This window comes from Tachysurus fulvidraco, chromosome 13 (genome assembly GCF_022655615.1).
Source record: "Tachysurus fulvidraco isolate hzauxx_2018 chromosome 13, HZAU_PFXX_2.0, whole genome shotgun sequence".
NCBI lineage: Eukaryota > Metazoa > Chordata > Actinopteri > Siluriformes > Bagridae > Tachysurus > Tachysurus fulvidraco.
Genome location: NC_062530.1, coordinates 14,861,483 through 14,882,708, shown reverse-complemented (window position 1 = coordinate 14,882,708; position 21,226 = coordinate 14,861,483). Strand labels below are relative to the sequence as shown.

Below are 21,226 nucleotides of genomic sequence, written 5' to 3'. Positions count from 1 at the left end.
TGACACTGAGAGAGAGTGACACAGAGAGAGAGAGTGTGGGAGTGACACTGAGAGAGAGTGACACACAGAGAGAGAGTGTGGGAGTGACACTGAGAGAGAGTGACACAGAGAGAGAGAGTGAGAGTGACACACAGAGAGAGAGAGTGAGAGTGACACAGAGAGAGAGAGTGAGAGTGACACAGAGAGAGAGAGTGAGAGTGACACAAGTGACACAGAGAGAGAGAGTGAGAGTGACACAGAGAGAGAGAGAGTGAGAGTGACAGAGAGAGAGAGTGACAGAGAGAGAGAGTGTGGGAGTGACACTGAGAGAGAGTGACACAGAGAGTGAGAGTGACACTGAGAGAGAGAGAGAGAGAGAGAGAGTGGGAGTGACACAGAGAGAGACAGAGTGACACAGAGAGAGAGAGAGTGGGAGTGACACTGAGAGAGAGTGACACAGAGAGAGAGAGTGAGAGTGACACTGAGAGAGAGAGAGAGAGTGGGAGTGACACTGAGAGAGAGTGACAGAGAGAGAGAGAGAGAGAGAGAGAGAGAGAGAGAGAAATCTGTATTGGATAAGAAGGGGTTGCTTTGCAGATGGGATATTAACTTAAGTTAAGCTGCAGAAGAAGAATGAAAAAAATGCAGCTGATGCATATTCAAGACATTTGTAAAGGAGCCCAAATGTCTCACCCTACATGACTCTACAGGAGACAATAAGACATTCACAGCTGCTGCACTTGAATTAGTTATTCTAAAACCTGCAGTGTCTGTCTCTTCAGTCCAGATCATTTAGGCAGGTTCGAACACCTTCACTTGTGCAGACCAAATCTTCTGACAAAACACTTGATACAGTCTCAGCATGCTACCAAATGTATGTTATTGGCATTTACTGCAATAATCATATTGTTCTAAAAGCCCAGTTCCACCTGGTGCAGTGAAGAAGAGAGAAGGAGTGTGATAGAGTAAGATGATTGCTTGGGATTTGTACTGATGAGCACATGTACCTGCATCTCACACACTCTCAAACAAGATCAGTTTCCTCAGTAGTCGTGCACTGAATCACACACATTTCTTGCCCAGGTGACAGAGCTGAAGAGTCTGGCCAATCATGTGGTGGTGGGAAATGTCTCGTGTGAGACCAAAGACCTGTTTGCTGCTCTGCCACAGACCGTAGCTGTGGACGTCAATGACCTGGGAACCATCAAATTGAGCCTTGAAGTTACATGGAAGTAAGAATACCTTGTGCTCTCGTGCTCTAGAGTTCTTATGAAAAGAAATAAGAAATTAACAAAATAAAACCCTAAAAAAGGCTTGCCGAGCCCAAAGCCTGCAGCTTTCTGCGTTTTTAGAATTTTGTGAAATACTCTATTTTGATTGAACAGATATCAATTACAATTTAGTAGGATGTCTAATCTATGAAACTTCAATGAAAAACAAATGAAAATGCATCTAAACTTTAGTTGAAGCATCTCATGAGGTTTTTCTTTTATGAAAAGCAGCCATTGTAACAAAGTAGTTATTGCTATTTCTGTCATTTCAAATCTTACCTAAATGGGACTTTATCTTAAATCTAAACGTATTTAGCATTTAATGGGATAGATTTGAGGATGTGTGTAAATGTGTCTAAATCATAAAAACTCCCACGTCAAGTGTCCCACATGATCTTCAACACAGAATTGGAATTATGACAGTAATGAGTATTTTGTCGTTAAACCCTTAGATACTGTTTATATTCTATACCTTCACATCTTGGTCCAGTTCAGTTTTATCCAGCCCCAGGATCCCTGCATAACCAGTTTCACGATCAAAGTTTGAACAACTGAACTATTTACATTCTCCGTTCTACAATCCTCAAATAATAATTCAATGAATGTTTCGAGAGTGTATTTTTTTTTAGGCTTTACACCACCCGTTTCGAAAGAAAATACATCTGCTATCACACAACGTCGTGTCCTGTTTAACCTACAATATCCTTAAAAGTCGGACAGATTTAAATATATTTCCTTGAAAATTAAAATGTCAAGAACATTCTGGAACTATGGGGTATATTATATAACCATCTATAACCAATACAATCAAAATACACCGGTTAATAAAAATATAGTTAAAGTAAATAGCTATATTCACATTCAATGCAGTATTAGGAAACCTTGTGTGTGTTTTTCCAAAGTATCTTGGGATTCAATCACCTCTGAGTTTGGCTGCATGGTAATTTATATTTTTTCCTGTTCCACACAGTCCATTCGACAAAGATGACCAGGCTTCCACAGCCAGTACAGTGAGCAAGGCTCCTACAGTGAATAAACGCTTCTCCACCTATAGCCCCCCAGATACACCATCTCTTCGAGAACAGGCTTTCTATGTGAGTGTCAACTTCCTGGTAATGTCCTAGCCACTGAGCTGTACATGCTCCTCTGAATATGCATTCCTTCTCATTTCTCTGTGCCATTCTATATTTAATGCCTTTAACAAAAACCCTAAGGGAGATTTAAGAGATTTAGGTTTCTCTATAATGTCTATAATGTGGTGCCTCAAATTTATGAGCTAGACGTTATTGTTGAGACGGTTTGTTTTCTATCCCAAGTATGAGTCCGACTACAACATGATGTCAATCAATTGAAATAAAGCTAGACATTATGGACTTCGTTCTTGTTAACACCTTTTTATTGTCATTCCTAGTTATAGTTCTGTTGTTGTTGCGATCTGAAATTCTCAATGTTGTAAAAAGTTTGCCCACATTTGGGTAAGTAGATCTAGAGTAGTCATGGATTCCTAGTGAATCCAGTTCTTAGTTTGTTTTCATCATGCTACGATGCAGTCCGTCCCACGGAGTTTGCCATCCAAGCAGTGCTGGTCCCTCCTGGACGTGTTCCGGGACGCTCTGGCCGAGAAACTGTCTCAGACGCATAGCTGTGGTGATGTCTCATCCATCAGCTTTGGACTGTCTCGCTTGCATACCCACGTAAGTGCTGCTAGTCGCTAGCAGCGATTATCCAGTAGACATACTGCAATAGGTTTATAGTGTCTTTGGCTGGTATATCGTTGTAGATGCAAGCGCTTCTAGCTACTAGCAAATGCCGCTTTGCAGTTCTTTGTTGCTTTAGATCCGTCACTAAAGCGGGTTCTTTAGTTGGTGGCAGCTCGCAAGCTCTTAGTACTTAGGAGTATTTTGTTGTGCCCACTGATGCTTTGTAGACTGCCGTAGAAGTAGTAGTACACCGTAATTAATTGCTTTTAGTAATGTAAAGTAGAACTCCTTAGCAAATAGTTAAATAGTAGTTGAGCATTATTGGCTTGTATTCTGTTTCACACACACACACACACACACACACACACAAAATCTAAATTCGCATCCAGTGATTGTCATTCTTTTATGTTGAGAATGGCTAGAAGCAGAAGTTAATTAGAGACAGCGTGTTCGCTCTCTGGGCCTGATGCCAGCCTCCAGTCAGCCTAAATGTGTACTGGGAGAATGATCACACTAATGCCACTCGCTACTCATTCCAGTAAGCTGAAATTAATTAGAAGAGACAGCGTCCATCTAAAGCACATGATTACTGTGTTCAGTTTTCCTGCTCATATGCTTTTGTTTTGTTTTTTAACATTTCTTTTTAAATAGAAGTACAAAAGAAGACCGCATTCATTAAAGGAAAGCTCCTGGTTATTTATTTTATTTTATTTTATTTTATCTTATCTTACCCAATCTTGATTCACTGCATCTGTAGAGCATTTGCAAATGTTTCTTTGTAAATTTTTAAATTCTATGACTACAGAGTCAAATGTAAAATTATGCACACCCTCAGGACAAAATAAACAAGGCCAAGAGATTTATTTCCACCAAGAAGGTGTTCTTTCATAATTGCAAGAAATTTAATAACAGTGAATGGCCGGATATAAGCATGAAAAAATGGTCCTTTACATTCCTCTTCCTGGCTGAGAGGATAGTGGCAAAAATTCTCCTTAATTCTTTTATTTGTTGTCGGATACACACGTGATTTCATTTAAAAGGTATATGTCACTTCTCCCCATTCAAATACCTTTGGGCATTCCAATTTATTTTTAAACAAATGTTATAACAAAGCACAGTTTGGATAAGCGGTAGAAAATGAGTGAGTGAGTGAGTGTTATAACAAAGCTATTTTTCAGTGGTATTATCTAACTATTCAGTTAGTAAAACTTTCAATCACTGTGTTTGCTTTCACTTTTGCACGTTCACTTCTGAGCAATATATATGGAATCATCAGCTGCAAACTGAGACAGTGTTTACATTCCTGAAAAATATCTTCCCTCTTATCTCTGATTTTAGAGCTTACAAACCTCCTTGAAAAGGAATTCATTAAAGCGTTTATGAAACCAATGTTTTTTTTTATGCCAATTGTCTGTTCATGGAGTTTTAGGTAAACAGGTTTTCTGTTCTTTTCTCAGTACAGGGAGATCATGCAGCTGTGACCCACAAACATGATAGAGGTTACGGTAAAAAGAACTTTACTTATTTTTAGCCCCTATTTTTTTCTCCTTCTGTGCAGAACATGTTGAGGCGGCAGGAGGAGTTGGAGAATGGTACAGCATGGTCAAACTCCTCCGAATCCTCAGACGATTCATCGAGTCCTCAGCTCTCCCAGGGTCTTCGTCATGCACAGAAGAATCTGGTGCAGCCTGAGGTGCAGACCTCTGCTCCTGCCATTGATATCTCCTTCGCCCCCCGCCAATCATCCACCTCCACGCCCACTCGGCTGGCCAATCAGAAAGAGGAAGATGAAGAGGAGGAGGAGCAAGACGAGGCGCTTCGAGCAACTACCATCGCGGCCACTCCGGAGCCTGCTGGGACAGCAACTGTGCCCAATGGTCATGCCCGTTACTCGCGCTCCCTGAGCCATATCAGTGAGAGCAGTGTGGATGCCGCCTTGAATGAGAAGATTGCTGGGGAATCATTGGAACCCGGTGTAGTCGTGGACACGCCCCTGAGGGCTGCGCCATGCTCATTCAACCCTGAGCCACAATCTAACCACTGCACTGTTGATCTAGTCACGCTGTCATCATCCAGCTCGGATACCACAGTGCCTGTTACACAGGAGTGTTCTGATTCTGCTCCTAAGTATGAAGAACCTACAACACGTCCACAATCTGATTCCTGCACCAATAGTGAGGAGGACTCGACTTGCGTCTCTGTTCATCCAGCGGCCTCGGTGCAGCAAAGTAATGCTCTAACCCTCAGAACTGATTCCATAGAAAAGACCCAGGACACACAGGACCTACCCAAGACACACACTGTGTCTGTACAGGATAAGACGTCTGGAACTAAGGTAGATTCTTGGCCAGGAGATGTTGGAAAGATGGAAGATACTGAAGCAAAAGACAGCGGTCTGGATAAGGCCCTCATTGCTCTCCTTTCGTCTCTGGATGACTACAGGGGTCAGTTTCCAGAGCTACAAATGCTGGAGCAAGAGCTCCGCCTGCTGGAGGAGGCTCTTACTGTGAGTTAACAGTGTGCTGTTCTTGTGCATTTGCATCTCTTACATTGTGAACCTGCTCAAATATTGTTAAGATCAAAATATATGTTTAAAGGAAACATGGTGTTGCAGCAGGGACTCACAGTTCCAGGGTCACTGGTTTCAATCCTGACCTCAGGTTGTTGTCTGTGCAGTGTTGCTGTGTGTGTGTGTGTGTGTGTGTGTGTGTGTGTGTGTGTGTGTGTGTGTGTTTGGTGTATTCTGCCCCATATCCACTGTTCACGGTTGAGGCTGTGAATCCAAGGCACACTTATCTAATGGATGAATGAATAGATAAATGAACGAATTAATTAATATAAGACCGATAAGGTCCTTCATGCTGATCCCCACAATTTTGAAGATATTTAAAGATATATTAATATTTTATTCATTTTTAAAATGCTATAAGACCAAACCATATTTCCCACACATTATAGTTAGTGTTAATTTTCTATTTAACTTTTCCTGATCAAAGCAATTGCCTGTGAAAGGAACGCATGTGTGTAAGCTTCCATTCTGGTCTCAAATTTGATTTGTAGCCTTTCTCAAGATTCGTATCTGCTGCCATCTGTGTGTTCCCTGAGGCCAGTGTGTTATACAGAGTATGAAGATCAAAGAGGATGTGAAAGTAGTTATGAACTCTAATCTCCACAGGGACCAGGTTGCACCCTTTCCTGGGCCTATGTTTTTTAATATGTTTTTGTGTGTTAGATTCAGGGTGATATAATGCTAGAAATTCTTTTAGAAAGCTTCTCAACATTTGTGATTTTTTTGGCATTTAATATATAACCGTTTTGATTTGCCATTGACTAACTATTCACAGATTACTAAACAATATTTGAGACAAAAATGTTTCTAGAAAGAATTGTGTGTGTGTGTGTGTGTGCGCCGAAGGGCCGAAGTCGAAGTCGGGCCTCCAGTGTGAGCTTGACGGTGGAAACTGCTCTTGAAAGCTTCAGTTTTCTCAACACGTCAGATTTGGATGACGAGGAAGAAGACTGCGACACACAGATTGTGACAGACAGGTCAGAGATACTGAAATTTCTTGCATTTTCCTGTGATGTACAGTGCAATTTCTTTTTCCAGGCGATGGGATGGGATGTGATGCACTTTAAGGTAAAGCAACATTGCCATCTGGTGGCTGAACAGAAAACTACACTTTGACGCAATTTTTAATTATTAATTATTATTATTTTAATTATTATCTGCTTCTGAGAATAAAGGGTGTGTGGGTGTGTTTGTGTGTGTGTGTGTGTGTGTGTGTGTGTGTGTGTGCGTGCGTGTGCCAAGCCCATTCAGCTGTATGGACATGATGTTTGGGGTCCAGTTAGTTAGCAATTTTAAACAAGATGCTTTTGAGAATTTCAGAGAAATGTCCAATTATTAACATATTCTCTCAAAGATTTCTGTAAATTTCTGGAAAAGTCAAAGAAATAACACCAAAGTCAGTAAAATTTATAGATATGCAAACATAATGAATTTAAAAATATGTTTGAAATTGTACTAACCCAGGACGCTAAATAAAAAAAACCTTAAAATTACAAACTTTTACTTTATACTTGACCTAAAGTTTGTAATAAACACGTTAGTTTTTACTTCAGAAACAATTAAAATGATCTTATTGTTTATTTATTTGTTTTCATTTGTATCATTTGTCATGATGCTTTGCAAGATTTTATTAGCAGTAATGTTTTTATACTCTGTTTTGTTTACTTATTAATTATATTACTGTATATATTATTATACTGTATAATTACTGTTAATTAGTTCACTCCACTGTTCAGCTGCAGTGCAAGACTTGTCTCTCTCACCCACTGCTGCATCAAGGTATCTACATATGACCACAAAGGTTGTGTGTAAATTCTGAAGGCTGGAAAATTCTGCACCAGAATTTCGGTTATGGGACTCACTGAGCCTAGATGTAAACCAAGTGAGACTGTTTCAAATATGACCTGCTTTTACATTGTGTTTACATTGTCACGGGTACTGCTTTACAGAAGACATAAACACCATTCAGATCAGGAAGCTAACCTTACAGGACATCATTCATTTTTTGTGTATGTACGTGACAGAGTCACGATTTCAGCAATGGCAGATGAACAGTGACATTTAAATTGTATTTTATTTTTTTTTTATTTTGTTTAAATGATTAGACTGAATGATTACTCAGACCATTCATATGGTGTATGTGTGTGTGTGTGTGTGTGGTCCCATGGGGTTCTTCAGTTCCAAACTCGCTACATGCCCACAAGAGTCGCACTACAATTGACATGAGCAACTTGTTACTGTGAATGCTGTAGTCAAAGCAAATATCTGAACTAGCTATGTGAATGCTCATGACGGTGTTATCAGGCAGATGAGGGTGTTATCTGAGATAACTGAAATGACACTTCCTATACTCTACACATCTCTATTGAGAAGGTACACATATGCTGCAAATTACAGAATGACATGTTAGTGTCCGTGGAGTCAGGGAGAGTTCCCACCAAATCCACCCCAACTCTTTCAAACCCCATCCTACCTTCAGTATCTCTAGTATTATTATCAGCAACAACATCTATTAAATATTCTAGATATTTGTGCTATATTATTTGATCTAACTGTCTTTATATTCCTAATGCTTTGTACTATATACTGACCTGCTAATAAAGCTACATTACATTGACTACTCTGTGTGTGTTTGTTTGTGTGTGTGTGTGTGTGTGTGTGTATACAGCTCTCAGCCAGCAGCAGGTGACAGTGTGGTAGTGGATGACGGTTGTACACCCTTGAATTGTTGGGACACTCCTTCTGTTCCTCTCAGCACTGGCCACCAGGATCTAGATCAGACTCTGCTCATCCATTTACAGAACTGCTCCACCCAGCTGCTGGTGAGTCCATATGATCAAACCTAAAGCAGGCTCACTCTTGCCTACTATGGAGCTGAAGTAATAGGATATTAAAAAAAAAAAGCAGTACATTCAGATTCTCCGCATGACTCACCGCAAGCCAAAACATATGCTTCGACATCAGAATATTACATGAAAAATGTGGTCACTCGTAACACGGCTAAATATGACCATACACAGAAAGTTCTGTCCATCACAACTATAGACTTATTTAGGTTTTAATGTTTGATGACTTCAAATCTGTTATTTGATTAGGAATGCATCTATAAAGCTGGGTGATTTCTTTCTAGCCAGGACTGTAGGTTTGTGCATTGGGGCTGATGTATTTTAGCACATCACTGATGTTTCTGGAGCACTTCAGCAACTGAGGAATACTGTCATGTTTCATGTGGTTCATTCCCACTGTTATCATTTTTGTTTCTCAAAAATTCTTTAGAGAGGAAACTAATAATAGATAGTATACATTATCAAATCAAAGTGCAAATTATACACACAGACAGACAACGTTCAGTTCAGTAGTGTTGTTTGAGTGAAACAACTAGAATAGTTTTATTATTAAGCTAATGGTCTTAAATTTCAGCCTCCCATCATCCAGGATTCGTTGGACTTTCACTTTTAACATATGTATTATATGTTGTATTCAGTGTTTGTGTGAATAACAGTCATTTTGAGTTACTGTTTGAAGATCTCCGTTTGATGTTTATGCAGAGGTTGGGTACGTTTGGGCCGCTGCGCTGTGGGGAGATGTACGCTCTGGATCGGCTGCTCCGGGAGGCTCGGGTGATGGAGCTCATTCGTGTAGCTGTCCAGGATACATTGAGGAGTGACAACCAACCTGAGGAAGGTAAGTTCATCTTGAGAACATGTAATTCTTGGAGAAAATGATGATCAGCCTAAATTTACATTCTATGCTCATGCCTTCTTTTTCCTTATACTCTGGGTGGTGTGTGTGTATGTGTGTGTTTGGGAACAGTCATTCCACAATTAGAGCAGTGCCAGGGGGCTGTGTTGCTATGGAGGCTCTGTACGACCGGCTGTGGTGTGTTCAGCACCTCCACAGAGGCCTTCCTCCAGACGCTGAAAAACACCTACACAGGCCGAGTACCAGAAAGGGGAGCCAACCTTCCAGACACAGGTGTGTGGGGGTGGGTTTTTACGTTCTACATCGAGTGTATGTAATAAATCTCCAGGCGAGTGCTGGTTTCCAAATTAAAATAGCTGTGCAGTGAATCATCTGATGTATGAAATGTTCTGAGCAGCCAGTCGACATGGAATAAATTCTGCTTGTTTCATGCCGAATACAAAATAAGACATTTATTTGATTTGCTTGGGAATTTCTTTACAATTAATCAAAACCACCTTTATACCTCACTCACCTAATCCAAATATATCTCCTAAATGTCCTCTAATGTATATAAAATAAATGTCATGTCACTTCTTTCTGTTAGTATTTATGCATCTAGTGGAAAGGATTTTGGAGAAAAAGCTACCCAAGCGATGTGGAGGTGCAGCAAAAGAGATTGTCACAGTTTTCCAGTTCTGGAGCTACCTTGAGGCTGAGGGTGTGAGTGAACTCGAGACACATGTAACCGAGCTGGCTGAGGAGGGTACGTTATATACAGTATATGTCTGTTTCTCCCCAGTGTATGAATGTCTGGCTGAATGTGGAAGCTAGTTCATGTACTGCTTTGCCTTTTACCTCATTTGACAGCAATCAATTGACCATTTGAAAACAATTTAGCTACTTTGAATTCAGATGCTTGCCACTCCCATCCTCTCATTATCACCTCATTTGCCTTTTTTCTCTCTCTTTTCACTCTTCCTTTCTCCCTCTAATCTCCCCACATAAACACCCGGCATGCCCCCCCTCTGGTTTCGGCTGCAGTCTGGCTGGTGCAATGTCTGCAGTCTGGGGATCAAGATGTTCTGCTGAAAGCCCTGAAAAAGCCCCCAGAGTGCAGTTTGAAGCGCGAGGGCCTGCGTGCTGTCAGCACACTGCTCGGGGACCTACGGGGAAAGGTGTGCAGCAGCGCCAGCTCTCTGCTACGCAGCCTCGCCGAGCAGCCGCGCCACAGAGAGAGGGTATGTTGAGGGAACGGGTTTTTTTGGGCCCAAAACTGCTTCTGTAAGATAAGAGTTAGTTCTACTTATATGGATAATTATTTCATTAAATCTAATATTCCGTGTGGGTTCTTTCTGGTAATAAATATGTGGGTAATATATTACATGATAGAAATGGTCTAGAAATAGGTTCAAATAATTGTATATTTGTTTTGCTGCAATTTTATAAATGCTATTATTTTTGTATGTCAAGGTGTTTTAGTGGAGAGTTTACATTAAACATACATTCAAGTTGCATCAAATTGGCTGCTGCTTGCTACACCAGCAGTCCTCAAACACTCCACATTCATTTTCTAACTTTGATGCAGGTTTCATTTTTTTTTATTGTTGTTTTAAATTATGTCTGACTGTATGCTTACTGAATCGCTCTACCTGTGTGCATCAGGCACTTGTGAGTTGTCTGGAGCTGCTGGAGGATGAAAGTGTTGAGACCCGTGTGTGTGGCTGTAAAGCACTTGCATGTCTAAAGGTCAGTTTCTTAAGCTGCAGAGTCATTTTTCTCTCAGGGGCTAAACATTTTACATAAATATTATATATATTCCACTGAATCTTTCAGTACAGATTTTTTAAATGAACACGTGATCCATCTATTCATTTATGATGTTCAATTTTGTCAAAATTCTTTTATTTTCAATACAAATAACTTTGTTACTGTCACACAAAAATGTTACTCTACTGAAAGTGTTGAGCACATTGTAGGCCTACATTTTTTGTGTGTGTAATTTGTATTAAAAAAAACAAAAACTCTCCACGGTATTTGTTTGCCAGGCCAAAGAGAGCATTGAGCAGCTGGTGTACCTGTGCCGCACAGACAAGGAGGATGTACGAGATGCCGCAAAACAAGCTCTGCTGGCGCTGGGTAGGTTAGCTTTCAGATAACAGAGCAACTCTACAAGAAAACCTGCAAATTTCAGTTCATAGCACCTGTTTGATACCTTGTTTTTTATTGCTGTGTGTGTGTGCAGGAGAGGAGGGGAAAATGGCCCATCGGCATGTTGAACAGGACGGAGTCGCTCGAATTTTTGCACCTGGCAGCATGGCCAGCACTGCATTTTGAGCACCACCAAACTGAAGAAACTACAGACCAATGTCTTTCGCATACACAGACTTGTATTCATGTCAATGGAGGACTCATGTTGAAACATGGATCACACTGCTGAAGTGCAAATAAAGACCCAATCACCTTTTTTTTTTAACACACAGTGACTGCCGATCAATCAGTCCAACAATCAGTGGACACAAGGACACGTGAATGAATCTGATTGATAAGCTACAAATGGCATTCAGTTAAATTATACAATGGAAAGGAGATGATGAACGAGCAAAGGAATGGGCTTCAATGAGTGTTTTGCTGCCTTATCACTCAGCCCAATGGTCTTGCCTTCACAATTCACAAGTACTGGGCTTAGATAAGTGCATGAATTCATATTACATGCTTGGACCTTTTTTTTTTTACTTGGCTTCATGCTCACTGACATGGGCAGGGAAATTGTCTTGTTTTTTTCCTTCTTTAAAAAAAACGGTGCACTTTTTAACCAGATGAGCATTTGCTGAAGCTTGGTCGTCTTCTTAACAGAGCGTGCTAGTGTTAAAAGGTTTGTCCGGTGTATGTGGGACAGAGTTTTAGGTTGTATAAAGTGAGTGTACATGTTTCCAGCGAAGAGTTTCAGTATAACTGCCATTATTCCATACTGTCACTATATATGCTTTACTGATACGGCAATCTGTGTACATCTTTTAATTGTGTTGTAATTTTTTTCAAATTTTAAAAGCAAATCTTTACACTCAAAAGCAAATGTAAAAGTGCTTTAAGTGTTAATGACTCCTGAAACCTTCATGGTGCAGTTCCTGAGATTCAAGGAAGAGGAATTGTGTCTGAGGGAGATATCTGCTGTAAAAAAAAAGAGGGGTTATTTTATACATACATACATATATATATATATATACACGTATATGTATATATACGTATATACATATACGTGTGTGTGTGTGTGTATATATATATATATATATATATATATATATATATATATATATATATATATATATATATATATATTCTTATTGGTATGGAAAGAAAATTAAAAAGCACAGACGGCGCATGTAATATTTAGACCAGGCCCATTGCATAGTAAACAAACATTCAGAGCGTTTCTTGAGTGCTGCTAGACACAGGTTCAGTGCTGGAATCTCAGTTTTCGTTTACTAAACTTTTAACTGAGTTTGTTACGACTTTAGAAGAAGAAAAATTCTCCTCAGTGTACAAGTGCCTCATGTCTGGGGGTGACCGTGTTTGTTCAGAGAAGGAGATGTTTATTTAAACTCAAAATTAGCATTGTATGACAAACTGTAATACAGATTTAATTCTATTTTTTTTCTTTAAAGATTGTACTGCATTGAGAAGTTTTTTTAATAAGAAAAGTTTATTGTTGGACAAAGTTCTTAAGTGCAAAACAAGACTATTAAACTCAAAGGGAAAGAAATTCTGTTGTTTTTGTTCATTAATTAATGTGATTATAAATTTAGTATCGTATATTTACCACCATTTTATTGATCCGTTTTTTTATTTTTTTATGAACGTTACAAAATGTCTGGTGCTGTTATAAGAGAGATAAAGATAGTACAGACTATAAGATTCTGGTGAAAACAGGCCTATGTTCACTAGAACGCACTGAAATCCGTTAGTGAATAACGCAAGAAATTTAAAAGTGCTAGCGCCCCTTTTGGCCAATCGGCACAGCGCTGTGTTTACACCCCTCCCTCCTCCCCGTCGCCACCGCCTCCCTGTGTGCCGCGCATGCGCAGCAACCGCCTCAGGCCGCCATTTTGTGCGGAGCCTACTCTGCAAAAGCGGGAGAGGATTAAAACCAGCGAAGGGGAAGCACGCAGTTGTACTTCGTCTCGTACTAAACGAAGAACGGATCGCGGGTCTTGTGTCGAATTCAACGAGAGGATAAACGAGCAAAAACAGGTAAAATAGTGCCACTTTTCCGAAAGGGGGGAGTTTTGCAGGATCTTTAATCGGCCTCTAGGTGTCACGATGGGGCTCCTGGTCCAGGCGGCTGGCGGGGGGTGTTTGTCTCCCTCTATCGTTATCGAAAATTTAGCAAAAAACACTTATAACCCAGAAGTTCGGGGTTATGCCCGATTATTAAGTGCTATTGAACTTATATTAGACGGCATTTCGCCGAGATGCTTGATTTGAACACTTGTGTGTTTGCGCCACTCTTTAGGCCAGGCGTCCATTTTCTTTTTCTTCTCTTTGTTTCCGTGACAAAAACCCGCCGTTTCTTGATAGAGCAAACAGCTCAGCAAACAAGATACATACCCCTCCCTAAACATCTCTAGTTTTAAGTTTTGTACAGCACAAACATCATATATGATTAGAATACCAAACTGGAATACATATCTTTGTTTTTCGGTCATTTTGTTGTCCTTTAGCACACTGGCTAGCTCATTAGCATAGGTAGCTAGCAGTTTGTTGGCGCCCCTCCTCAGCTTGCTCAGCCCTTCCTGGCCCATTACACAGCGCACACATACACTCACGGTGATCTGCACTACTAAAGCTTCCACACGATGATCTCGATATGTAGTTTCCTTCTCTTCGTCTGTCCTTGAACTGTATCACGGTGTTGACCAGAGTTAAACTCCGGAATTGGCAGCTAGCTTTGGGTTGTTTGCTAGCTACCGTGTTGCGCAGATGAAAATCGGACGAGGAAGACGCGACGCTCAGTGAAGCAGTCTGCTGATTTTGGGTAACTCTACGCATCTTGTGTCCTCGGAGTCCTATCTAAAAAGCTTTTTCCACGCTTAAGGGCGTCTTAAAACTCAGTGATCGTTGATCCCAGTGCAGTGCTGTATACGTTCATTGACCGCTCGCTTATTGAGACACTAGCAACCTCAAGCAATAGACGACTGAAGGGATAAAACTGTGGAGAGCTCCCTCTACAACCCGGTTGGTAGCGGTACAAAACGCTGTTAATCAGCTCAGAATGCCCTCTTGCTGTAGTGGAAAATGTTTCAGCATAACTCGATGCGTGTAGAGTTGATGAATGATACTTGTACCTCACTGGGTCATTTGGGTGCTTTCACCTCGCATGGTTTTGTACAATAAGTAAGACCAGGAAGTGATGGAGTCCGTTATAGCAGGACACGAGACTGAGGAAATGTTTCTGGATCATGGACTGGCAAAGTAGATTAAACAAAAGTTGCACACGGTCTGTGATGCCTGAGAGCTGAAACTAGCATTTGCCCATCCACAGGAGATAAAACACCTGTTAACGGCTTACTTATTGTGGTTTGATTTACTTTTGATGTTGGTGAAATGGAAACGCTGTATATGGGAACTAACCTACAGCACATCCTGTTTAAAATTCCTCATTGTATTTTTCAAGCCTAACCCTTCATTTTATTCTGTATTTTGTTATGAAGAAGGTCAGAGATAGCTTGTTTGCCGAATGCAGAGAATTGAAGAGGCAGGAGAATAGAGAGATGAAGTACACATTTACGGTACAGGTAAATTCAGCAAGGCAGTAAGTTGTAACATCACACAGACATGCAAGTCTAACTCAGTGAGTCTCTCTCTCTTTCTCGTTTCTTGCGTAAGGTTCTGGAGTTATGTGCTTTTGTTTCTCGAACTTGCAAAAATGTTTTTACCATGCCAGGAATGCATAAAAGGTTCAAAGTATGTAAGATGAATAGCCACACCTGAGACATCAACACTACTAGGGTTTATTTAATTATTGAACAAAACCCTGTTCTGTTTTCCCCCAAAGGTATTACCCATGGAAGGGGGACCGTCTGAAGCCGTAGTGGACGAGACAGGGGACGCCTTCAAGGCCAAGGATTGTAAGACATATCAACGACGACGTGAGGATGAAGAGGTTGAAGCCGATCTACTGCAGGCCGCTGGTCTAGAGGCAGTAGATCAGTCTGTAGCTGAGGGTGAGGTGACCGATGCAGTGGTTGATGCACAGCAGCAGCTGGTTGAAGGTGTGGTGAGCGTAAATAGTGGTGTAGAAATGATGGTGATGGATTCCCTAGACCCAACGCTGCTGCAGATGAAGACAGTGGAGGGTACCATGGCCACTGCTGTGGGTGTTGCTGGAGCAGCCCACGAGGCCACGGTCACCACAGTAGATGACACACAGATCATCACCCTGCAGGTAGTCAATATGGAGGAACAACAACTTGGTCTGGGTGAACTGCAACTAGTGCAGGTGCCTGTTTCTGCTGTGCCTGTCACTGCCACCACCGTGGAAGAGTTGCAGGGAACATTGGTGGATGCTACTGCCATGCCTAAAGATGGAGAGCCTGTCATCTGTCATACACTGCCACTCCCAGAGGGCTTCCAGGTTTGTCAACACTCATTTACTGTAGCTAGATATAAATTTACCTTGTTTTCTGTCTGTTGTATTTTATCTGTGGGTTTTCATGAGGCTTCTGCCCACAGGTCGTGAAAGTAGGTGCCAACGGTGAAGTGGAGACTGTGGAGCAGGAAGAGCTCCATGGCCATGAAGAGCAGTCTTTGCAGCAGGAAGAGGAGGAGATTCCTGAATCCCAGAATGATGATCCTACTTGGGCCAAGGATCCTGACTACACACCTCCTGTCAAAAAGACCAAAAAGACAAAGAAAAGCAAGCTGCGTTATAACACAGAGGGAGAGAAGGACATGGATGTGTCTGTTTACGACTTTGAGGAGGAACAGCAAGAAGGCCTGCTCTCGGAGGTTAATGCAGAGAAGGTTGTTGGCAACATGAAGCCTCCAAAACCAACCAAAATCAAAAAGAAAGGTATGTTATTCTTGTTCAGTAGCTGGAATGTTTTCTTTTTAGTGTATATAATGAACAGAAATCCCCTTAGGCTTTCAAAAATGATTCTGCAATTTGTGTGCTTGTCCAGGTGTGAAGAAGACATTCCAGTGTGAGTTGTGTAGCTACACCTGCCCAAGACGCTCAAACCTCGACCGGCACATGAAGAGCCACACGGATGAAAGGCCGCACAAATGCCACTTGTGTGGACGTGCCTTCAGGACTGTAACTCTTCTGAGGAACCATCTCAACACACACACAGGTGTTTATTAGTTTCCATACTCACTTCTGCTCTTATTTACCTACATTTTAGCTGAATTTTTTTTCCCTCTTTCCTGAACAGGCACAAGGCCCCACAAATGTACGGATTGTGACATGGCGTTTGTGACTAGCGGTGAGCTTGTGCGACATCGCCGCTATAAGCACACCCATGAGAAGCCCTTCAAGTGTTCGATGTGTGACTATGCCAGTGTGGAGGTATGTAATATTAATTATTTTGTAGATAATATGCAGAAGATTTTTGATGTACGTAATACATTTTAAAAGAAAACGACTGGTGAGTTTACTGAGAGAGAGTGTCAATTTCAGTGGTGTTCTGGCAAAAGCTTCAAAAAGTAATTAAGGTTTTTTTTTTTCTTTTAGTTTTTTAATTTATGATTCTAGTTTCCTAGTCTTCAGGAATATAATATATTGTTACTTTGTAAACTAGGTCAGCAAGCTGAAGAGACACATTCGCTCTCATACCGGAGAGCGTCCATTCCAGTGCAGCCTGTGCAGCTATGCCAGTAGAGACACCTACAAGCTGAAGAGACACATGAGAACCCATTCAGGTTTGACATCCTTCATTCCAATGCTCCGTTTACTTGTCCACTTAAGCATGTTGAGAAGAATTTGTAGTTAAAATCAAATGTTGACTAATGGGTAACATTTTTATCTGTCTGTATTGTGTTCAGGAGAGAAGCCCTACGAATGCTACATCTGTCATGCACGTTTCACCCAGAGTGGCACTATGAAGATGCACATCCTGCAGAAGCATACCGAGAACGTGGCCAAGTTCCACTGCCCTCACTGTGACACCGTCATTGCTCGCAAGAGTGATTTGGGTATGATTTTTCTCCTCCTTCTAGCTTGTACCATGCTTAAAGGGGATTGGTGTGCATGCATGTTCTTCATATCTCATACATATCATATGACATCTCAGGTGTGCATCTGCGCAAGCAGCATTCCTACATTGAGCAGGGCAGAAAGTGCCGTTACTGTGAGGCTGTGTTTCATGAGCGCTACGCTCTCATCCAGCACCAGAAATCCCACAAGAACGAGAAACGCTTCAAGTGTGACCAGTGTGACTATGCCTGCCGACAGGTCAGTCAGCCCAAACAGTGCTCTTATATTGCTAGTTGATAATATGCTGCATGTCTGATATTATGCTATGATACATACAGTGGGGAAAAAACTAAAATAATGTGTTCTCTCTCAGGAGCGTCACATGGTGATGCACAAACGTACCCACACTGGGGAAAAGCCATATGCCTGCAGCCACTGTGAGAAAACGTTCAGACAGAAACAACTCCTGGACATGCATTTTCGACGCTACCATGACCCCAACTTTGTGCCCACTTCTTTTGTGTGCAGCAAGTGTGGCAAGACCTTCACTCGCAGGGTATGCAAAGGTTTTGCTACTTGCATGCTACTTATGCTTAAAAAGGTTTCCTAATATGTTACTTTTTTTTTTTTTTTTAACCTAGAACACCATGGCCAGACATGCTGATAACTGTACTGGACTGGAAGGTGGTGATGGGGAGAATGGTGCTCCGACCAAGAGAGGCCGTGGTGGCAGAAAGAGGAAGATGCGCTCTAGGAAGGATGATGACGATGATGATAGTGGTAGGTTACAATACTCTGGTAGTTTAACACGTCAGCTGCTCAACCAAGTGTGTAATTGTGTGGTCTTTAGCCAAGGGTAAGTTGTAATGAAGTATATGGAAACTTTACCCTATGTATTGTTAGATGATCAAGCAGAGCCTGACTTGGATGACATTGATGAGGAAGATGAGGAGGAGGAAGATGTTCTCGATGACATGGAGATGGAGGTAGAACAGGCTCCACCAACCGTTCCTGTCCCAGCCCCTGCTGAGCCGCCTGTCAAGAGGAAACGTGGCCGACCTCCCAAGAATCCTCCCAAACCTCCCCCTGCTAAGAACACAGCCATAGCACCCACTGGTAATTGTCATATTCTATGTTCATTAGATGATCATCTGTGAGCTGACATGAAGGCCAAATAATTTAATCACGAGAGACTTCAACTCCAAAAAAAAGTTACTGAGTTGTTTATATTTTGGTGAAAAAGCCCATGGTTGCAGACCATTGCAGAACTTTGGAAACAAAACCTTATAGACCGTAATCCATGGCAGTATCATGGCCTTGGATTGTTCAGTGTATACATACTTGTGTAGCTATTATTTTATTTAATTTTTTTAATGATTTGGATCTTTAACAGAAATACCAACAGTTATGATTTGGCCTAAAATATCCTTTTATAAATTATTAATTTCTCTCTGTGCAGCAACTGCCATTATCCAGGTGAAGGATGAAGGCACGGGAGCCATTGAGAACATCATAGTGAAGAAGGAGCAGGATGGTGTGGATTCTTCAGTGGTAGCATCAGCAGAGCCAGTGGTGGAGGAGGTTGAAGCCACAGAGGGGGAAGTGGAGGCAGAGCAGCTCTCTGTCCCTGAGGCAGCACCCAATGGAGACCTCACCCCTGAGATGATCCTCAGCATGATGGACCGGTGATGTGCTCTCCCAGGCCCAATAACCACACTCTTGTATGCGTCCTCTCCCATGCTGTCACTTCCCTGCCTCACAGGACACAGCCTCCTTTCTGCTGTGTTCTTCAGTTTCTGATCTGTAGAATGAAATATCCAATGTTCCCTTTTCACTCTTAATCTTCACTTAAATTTTTTTTTGTTGATGTTACATGCTTTTGACTCATGATGTCAACTGTGCAGGATCCTTTTCTACATTTTGAGTTTAGTCTGATTATTGTCCCTTGTATACCATCTAGTGTCTGTGTTGCAGGGTTGCAGAGATGCTTAATTTGGAATACAATAACTGTTATTGGTTCCTCATTTACTGTAGTGAACTGCGCACATTTAGATGTTTTTGCTGAATTAACATGCCAATATTCTTTCAGCATCTAGTCTATTACGTTACCATGGCAATATTTGGGAAAAACTTGGTGGGCCTGGTAAAGCCTTGATATTTAGACTTCCTATCACTGTAGAATGGGCATTTTACCCAACAAATATCCTTTTAATATCTGACACATATGGCAAGTTTTATTCTCTGTTGCATTTCATATTGCTTTCAATGATTACAATTGATAAAAAAAAAAAAAAGGCAAAGAGTAGAACTATAGTGATGTACTTGTTTGGCCTGGGAGGATTTCCATCAATCACGTTTGAAATAACTAAAAATCTGAAGTGGATAACATTGTACAAAAGAAGAGTAACCTTGGCCGGTCTTGCTTGTAAATACGTTTTTTATTTTTGTTTTATTATGAACATTTTAATCTTTTTCAAGTGAATTGATGACCTTGAATGCTGACACGAATACATTTTAAACAGTAGTCATTTGAAAACACTCACCTGAAGAATTTTAAATCTTTACAAGGGTGTAATGACATAAGATCATGTAAATGCCCCATTCCCATTTAACTTGGCATTGTACAGCTTCTAATGTCCCCTGAGATTGTGTTTTCAGCTTTACAGGGAAGGAATTAGATATTCTCCTTTATGGTTAAGGTAGGAGGATAAGAGTCTAGAGCTTGTTTCTGTCAGCACACATTTACATGTTGGTTTCGAGGTAAGCTTAGCTCTTGAGTGGTGTAGTAGTAATTTAATCTGGTGCCCAGGGTTTAGCTCCTGACACTGTAAAGGAATGACAGAGGACAGGTAAGGAAAACTGAACATTGGCCAATGCTAGATGAGCTCTGTGCAGGCTATGCCCTAACTAGCAGATTAATATGACTGCTGAAGTTGTTCATTAAAGAAAAAGGTCTCCGTCAATAGCAACTTTTTCACATTTCTGTTTGCATCACATTGGAGTCCATACAGCTTGAGCTTGATGAAGCCATTTTGATGCATTCTGTTCTGGAGGAGCTGTTTGCATAATGTTAGTTCAAAAGAAAGTTCATTTTCTGAAGGTTTTTTTTTTTTTTTTTCCAGATTCAGAATGTTTTCTCTATTTGTACTTTTGCATTACATTTTGTTTTCTTTTGTTAAGCTCTTAATTTTAGGTTGATGCTTTTTTCCTTTTTGTACCTAGCTGTAACTGTGTGAATTTTACAGTTGTCAGAAAACCAACATATAAAGACATTTATTATGGCTGGGTGGGGCTTTGAGGGAATAGGAAAAATGTGGAGAATGTATTGCTGTACAGCTAATAAAATAATATTGTCCTATTTTCGGTGTGTTTTTTTTTTTTGTTCGTTTGTTTGTTCTACTTAAAGGTTTTCATTGCTGTGTAGTAATTACATTTGTTAATCGAGGGCCAAGGGCCCTCAAAGTACTAAGTCTCACTTTGGGGGAATCGAGGGACTCAAAGCACTGCTTAACTATAGTTGGCTCTTCTTACATCCACTGTATTTTCTTATTGCCTTCGTCATACACATCCCTTCTTTTTTTCAATAAGTTTGTGAACTGACTTCTCTGTTTCTATTGAACCGTGCAAGCAGACAGTTCAGAGTCTTTGTTACTGTCTTCTGCAAGGGGATGCTATTGTGAAAAATCCTTAGCTCTCAGTAGAGAATGAGGGATAAGTAAATATAATCACTTCCCTTCTAGTCTCTCATGTAATAAAGTCTCATAGTTGAAAAGTAATAAACAATTTTAAAATTCAAAACCATTTATGTTGCACAATAATTCAATAACTCAAG

At 40.9% G+C, this 21,226-nt stretch overlaps 2 protein-coding genes across 7 annotated transcripts in view; both read left to right on the top strand.

Moving 5' to 3' along the window:
- Positions 1 to 12,963, top strand: part of ripor1 (RHO family interacting cell polarization regulator 1) — a 70,673-nt gene extending 57,710 nt beyond the window's left edge. For 3 of the 4 annotated variants that reach the window (XM_027161502.2, XM_027161501.2, XM_027161500.2), the window contains exons 11-23: positions 1,063 to 1,211; positions 2,221 to 2,344; positions 2,801 to 2,944; positions 4,509 to 5,456; positions 6,366 to 6,496; positions 8,188 to 8,341; positions 9,068 to 9,203; positions 9,333 to 9,494; positions 9,808 to 9,966; positions 10,245 to 10,441; positions 10,866 to 10,949; positions 11,249 to 11,339; positions 11,446 to 12,963. In XM_027161502.2, the coding sequence (XP_027017303.2) occupies positions 1,063 to 1,211; positions 2,221 to 2,344; positions 2,801 to 2,944; positions 4,509 to 5,456; positions 6,366 to 6,496; positions 8,188 to 8,341; positions 9,068 to 9,203; positions 9,333 to 9,494; positions 9,808 to 9,966; positions 10,245 to 10,441; positions 10,866 to 10,949; positions 11,249 to 11,339; positions 11,446 to 11,537 (2,571 nt within the window). In that variant the 3' untranslated portion in view covers positions 11,538 to 12,963. The remainder of the gene's footprint in view (positions 1 to 1,062; positions 1,212 to 2,220; positions 2,345 to 2,800; positions 2,945 to 4,508; positions 5,457 to 6,365; positions 6,497 to 8,187; positions 8,342 to 9,067; positions 9,204 to 9,332; positions 9,495 to 9,807; positions 9,967 to 10,244; positions 10,442 to 10,865; positions 10,950 to 11,248; positions 11,340 to 11,445) is intronic. The other variant, XM_027161503.2, reaches the window with a different exon arrangement.
- A 331-nt stretch (positions 12,964 to 13,294) lies between these two features.
- Positions 13,295 to 20,752, top strand: ctcf (CCCTC-binding factor (zinc finger protein)). Of its 3 annotated transcripts, XM_047822611.1 has the most exons (13): positions 13,319 to 13,451; positions 14,912 to 14,995; positions 15,256 to 15,834; positions 15,933 to 16,272; positions 16,382 to 16,552; positions 16,634 to 16,767; positions 17,000 to 17,120; positions 17,244 to 17,393; positions 17,492 to 17,652; positions 17,768 to 17,950; positions 18,036 to 18,174; positions 18,298 to 18,510; positions 18,854 to 20,752. In XM_047822611.1, exons 2-13 carry the CDS (start codon positions 14,972 to 14,974, stop codon positions 19,081 to 19,083), a joined length of 2,445 nt encoding a protein of 814 aa, XP_047678567.1. In that variant the 5' UTR covers positions 13,319 to 13,451; positions 14,912 to 14,971; the 3' UTR covers positions 19,084 to 20,752. The 3 variants fall into 3 exon arrangements, with proteins under 3 accessions (XP_027017365.2, XP_047678567.1, XP_047678568.1); XM_027161564.2 differs by lacking the exon at positions 14,912 to 14,995 and having other exon boundaries at positions 13,295 to 13,451; XM_047822612.1 differs by lacking the exons at positions 13,319 to 13,451; positions 14,912 to 14,995 and adding an exon at positions 13,471 to 14,235.
- The last annotated feature ends 474 nt before the right edge of the window (positions 20,753 to 21,226 follow it).

Coding starts and splice junctions, on each gene's coding strand:
- ctcf (XM_047822611.1), top strand. CDS start 14,972: ATGAAGTACACATTTACGGTACAG. Junction 17,653..17,767: donor GTGACTATGCCTGCCGACAG/GTCAGTCAGCCC, acceptor GTTCTCTCTCAG/GAGCGTCACATGGTGATGCA. Junction 17,951..18,035: donor GCAAGACCTTCACTCGCAGG/GTATGCAAAGGT, acceptor TTTTTAACCTAG/AACACCATGGCCAGACATGC.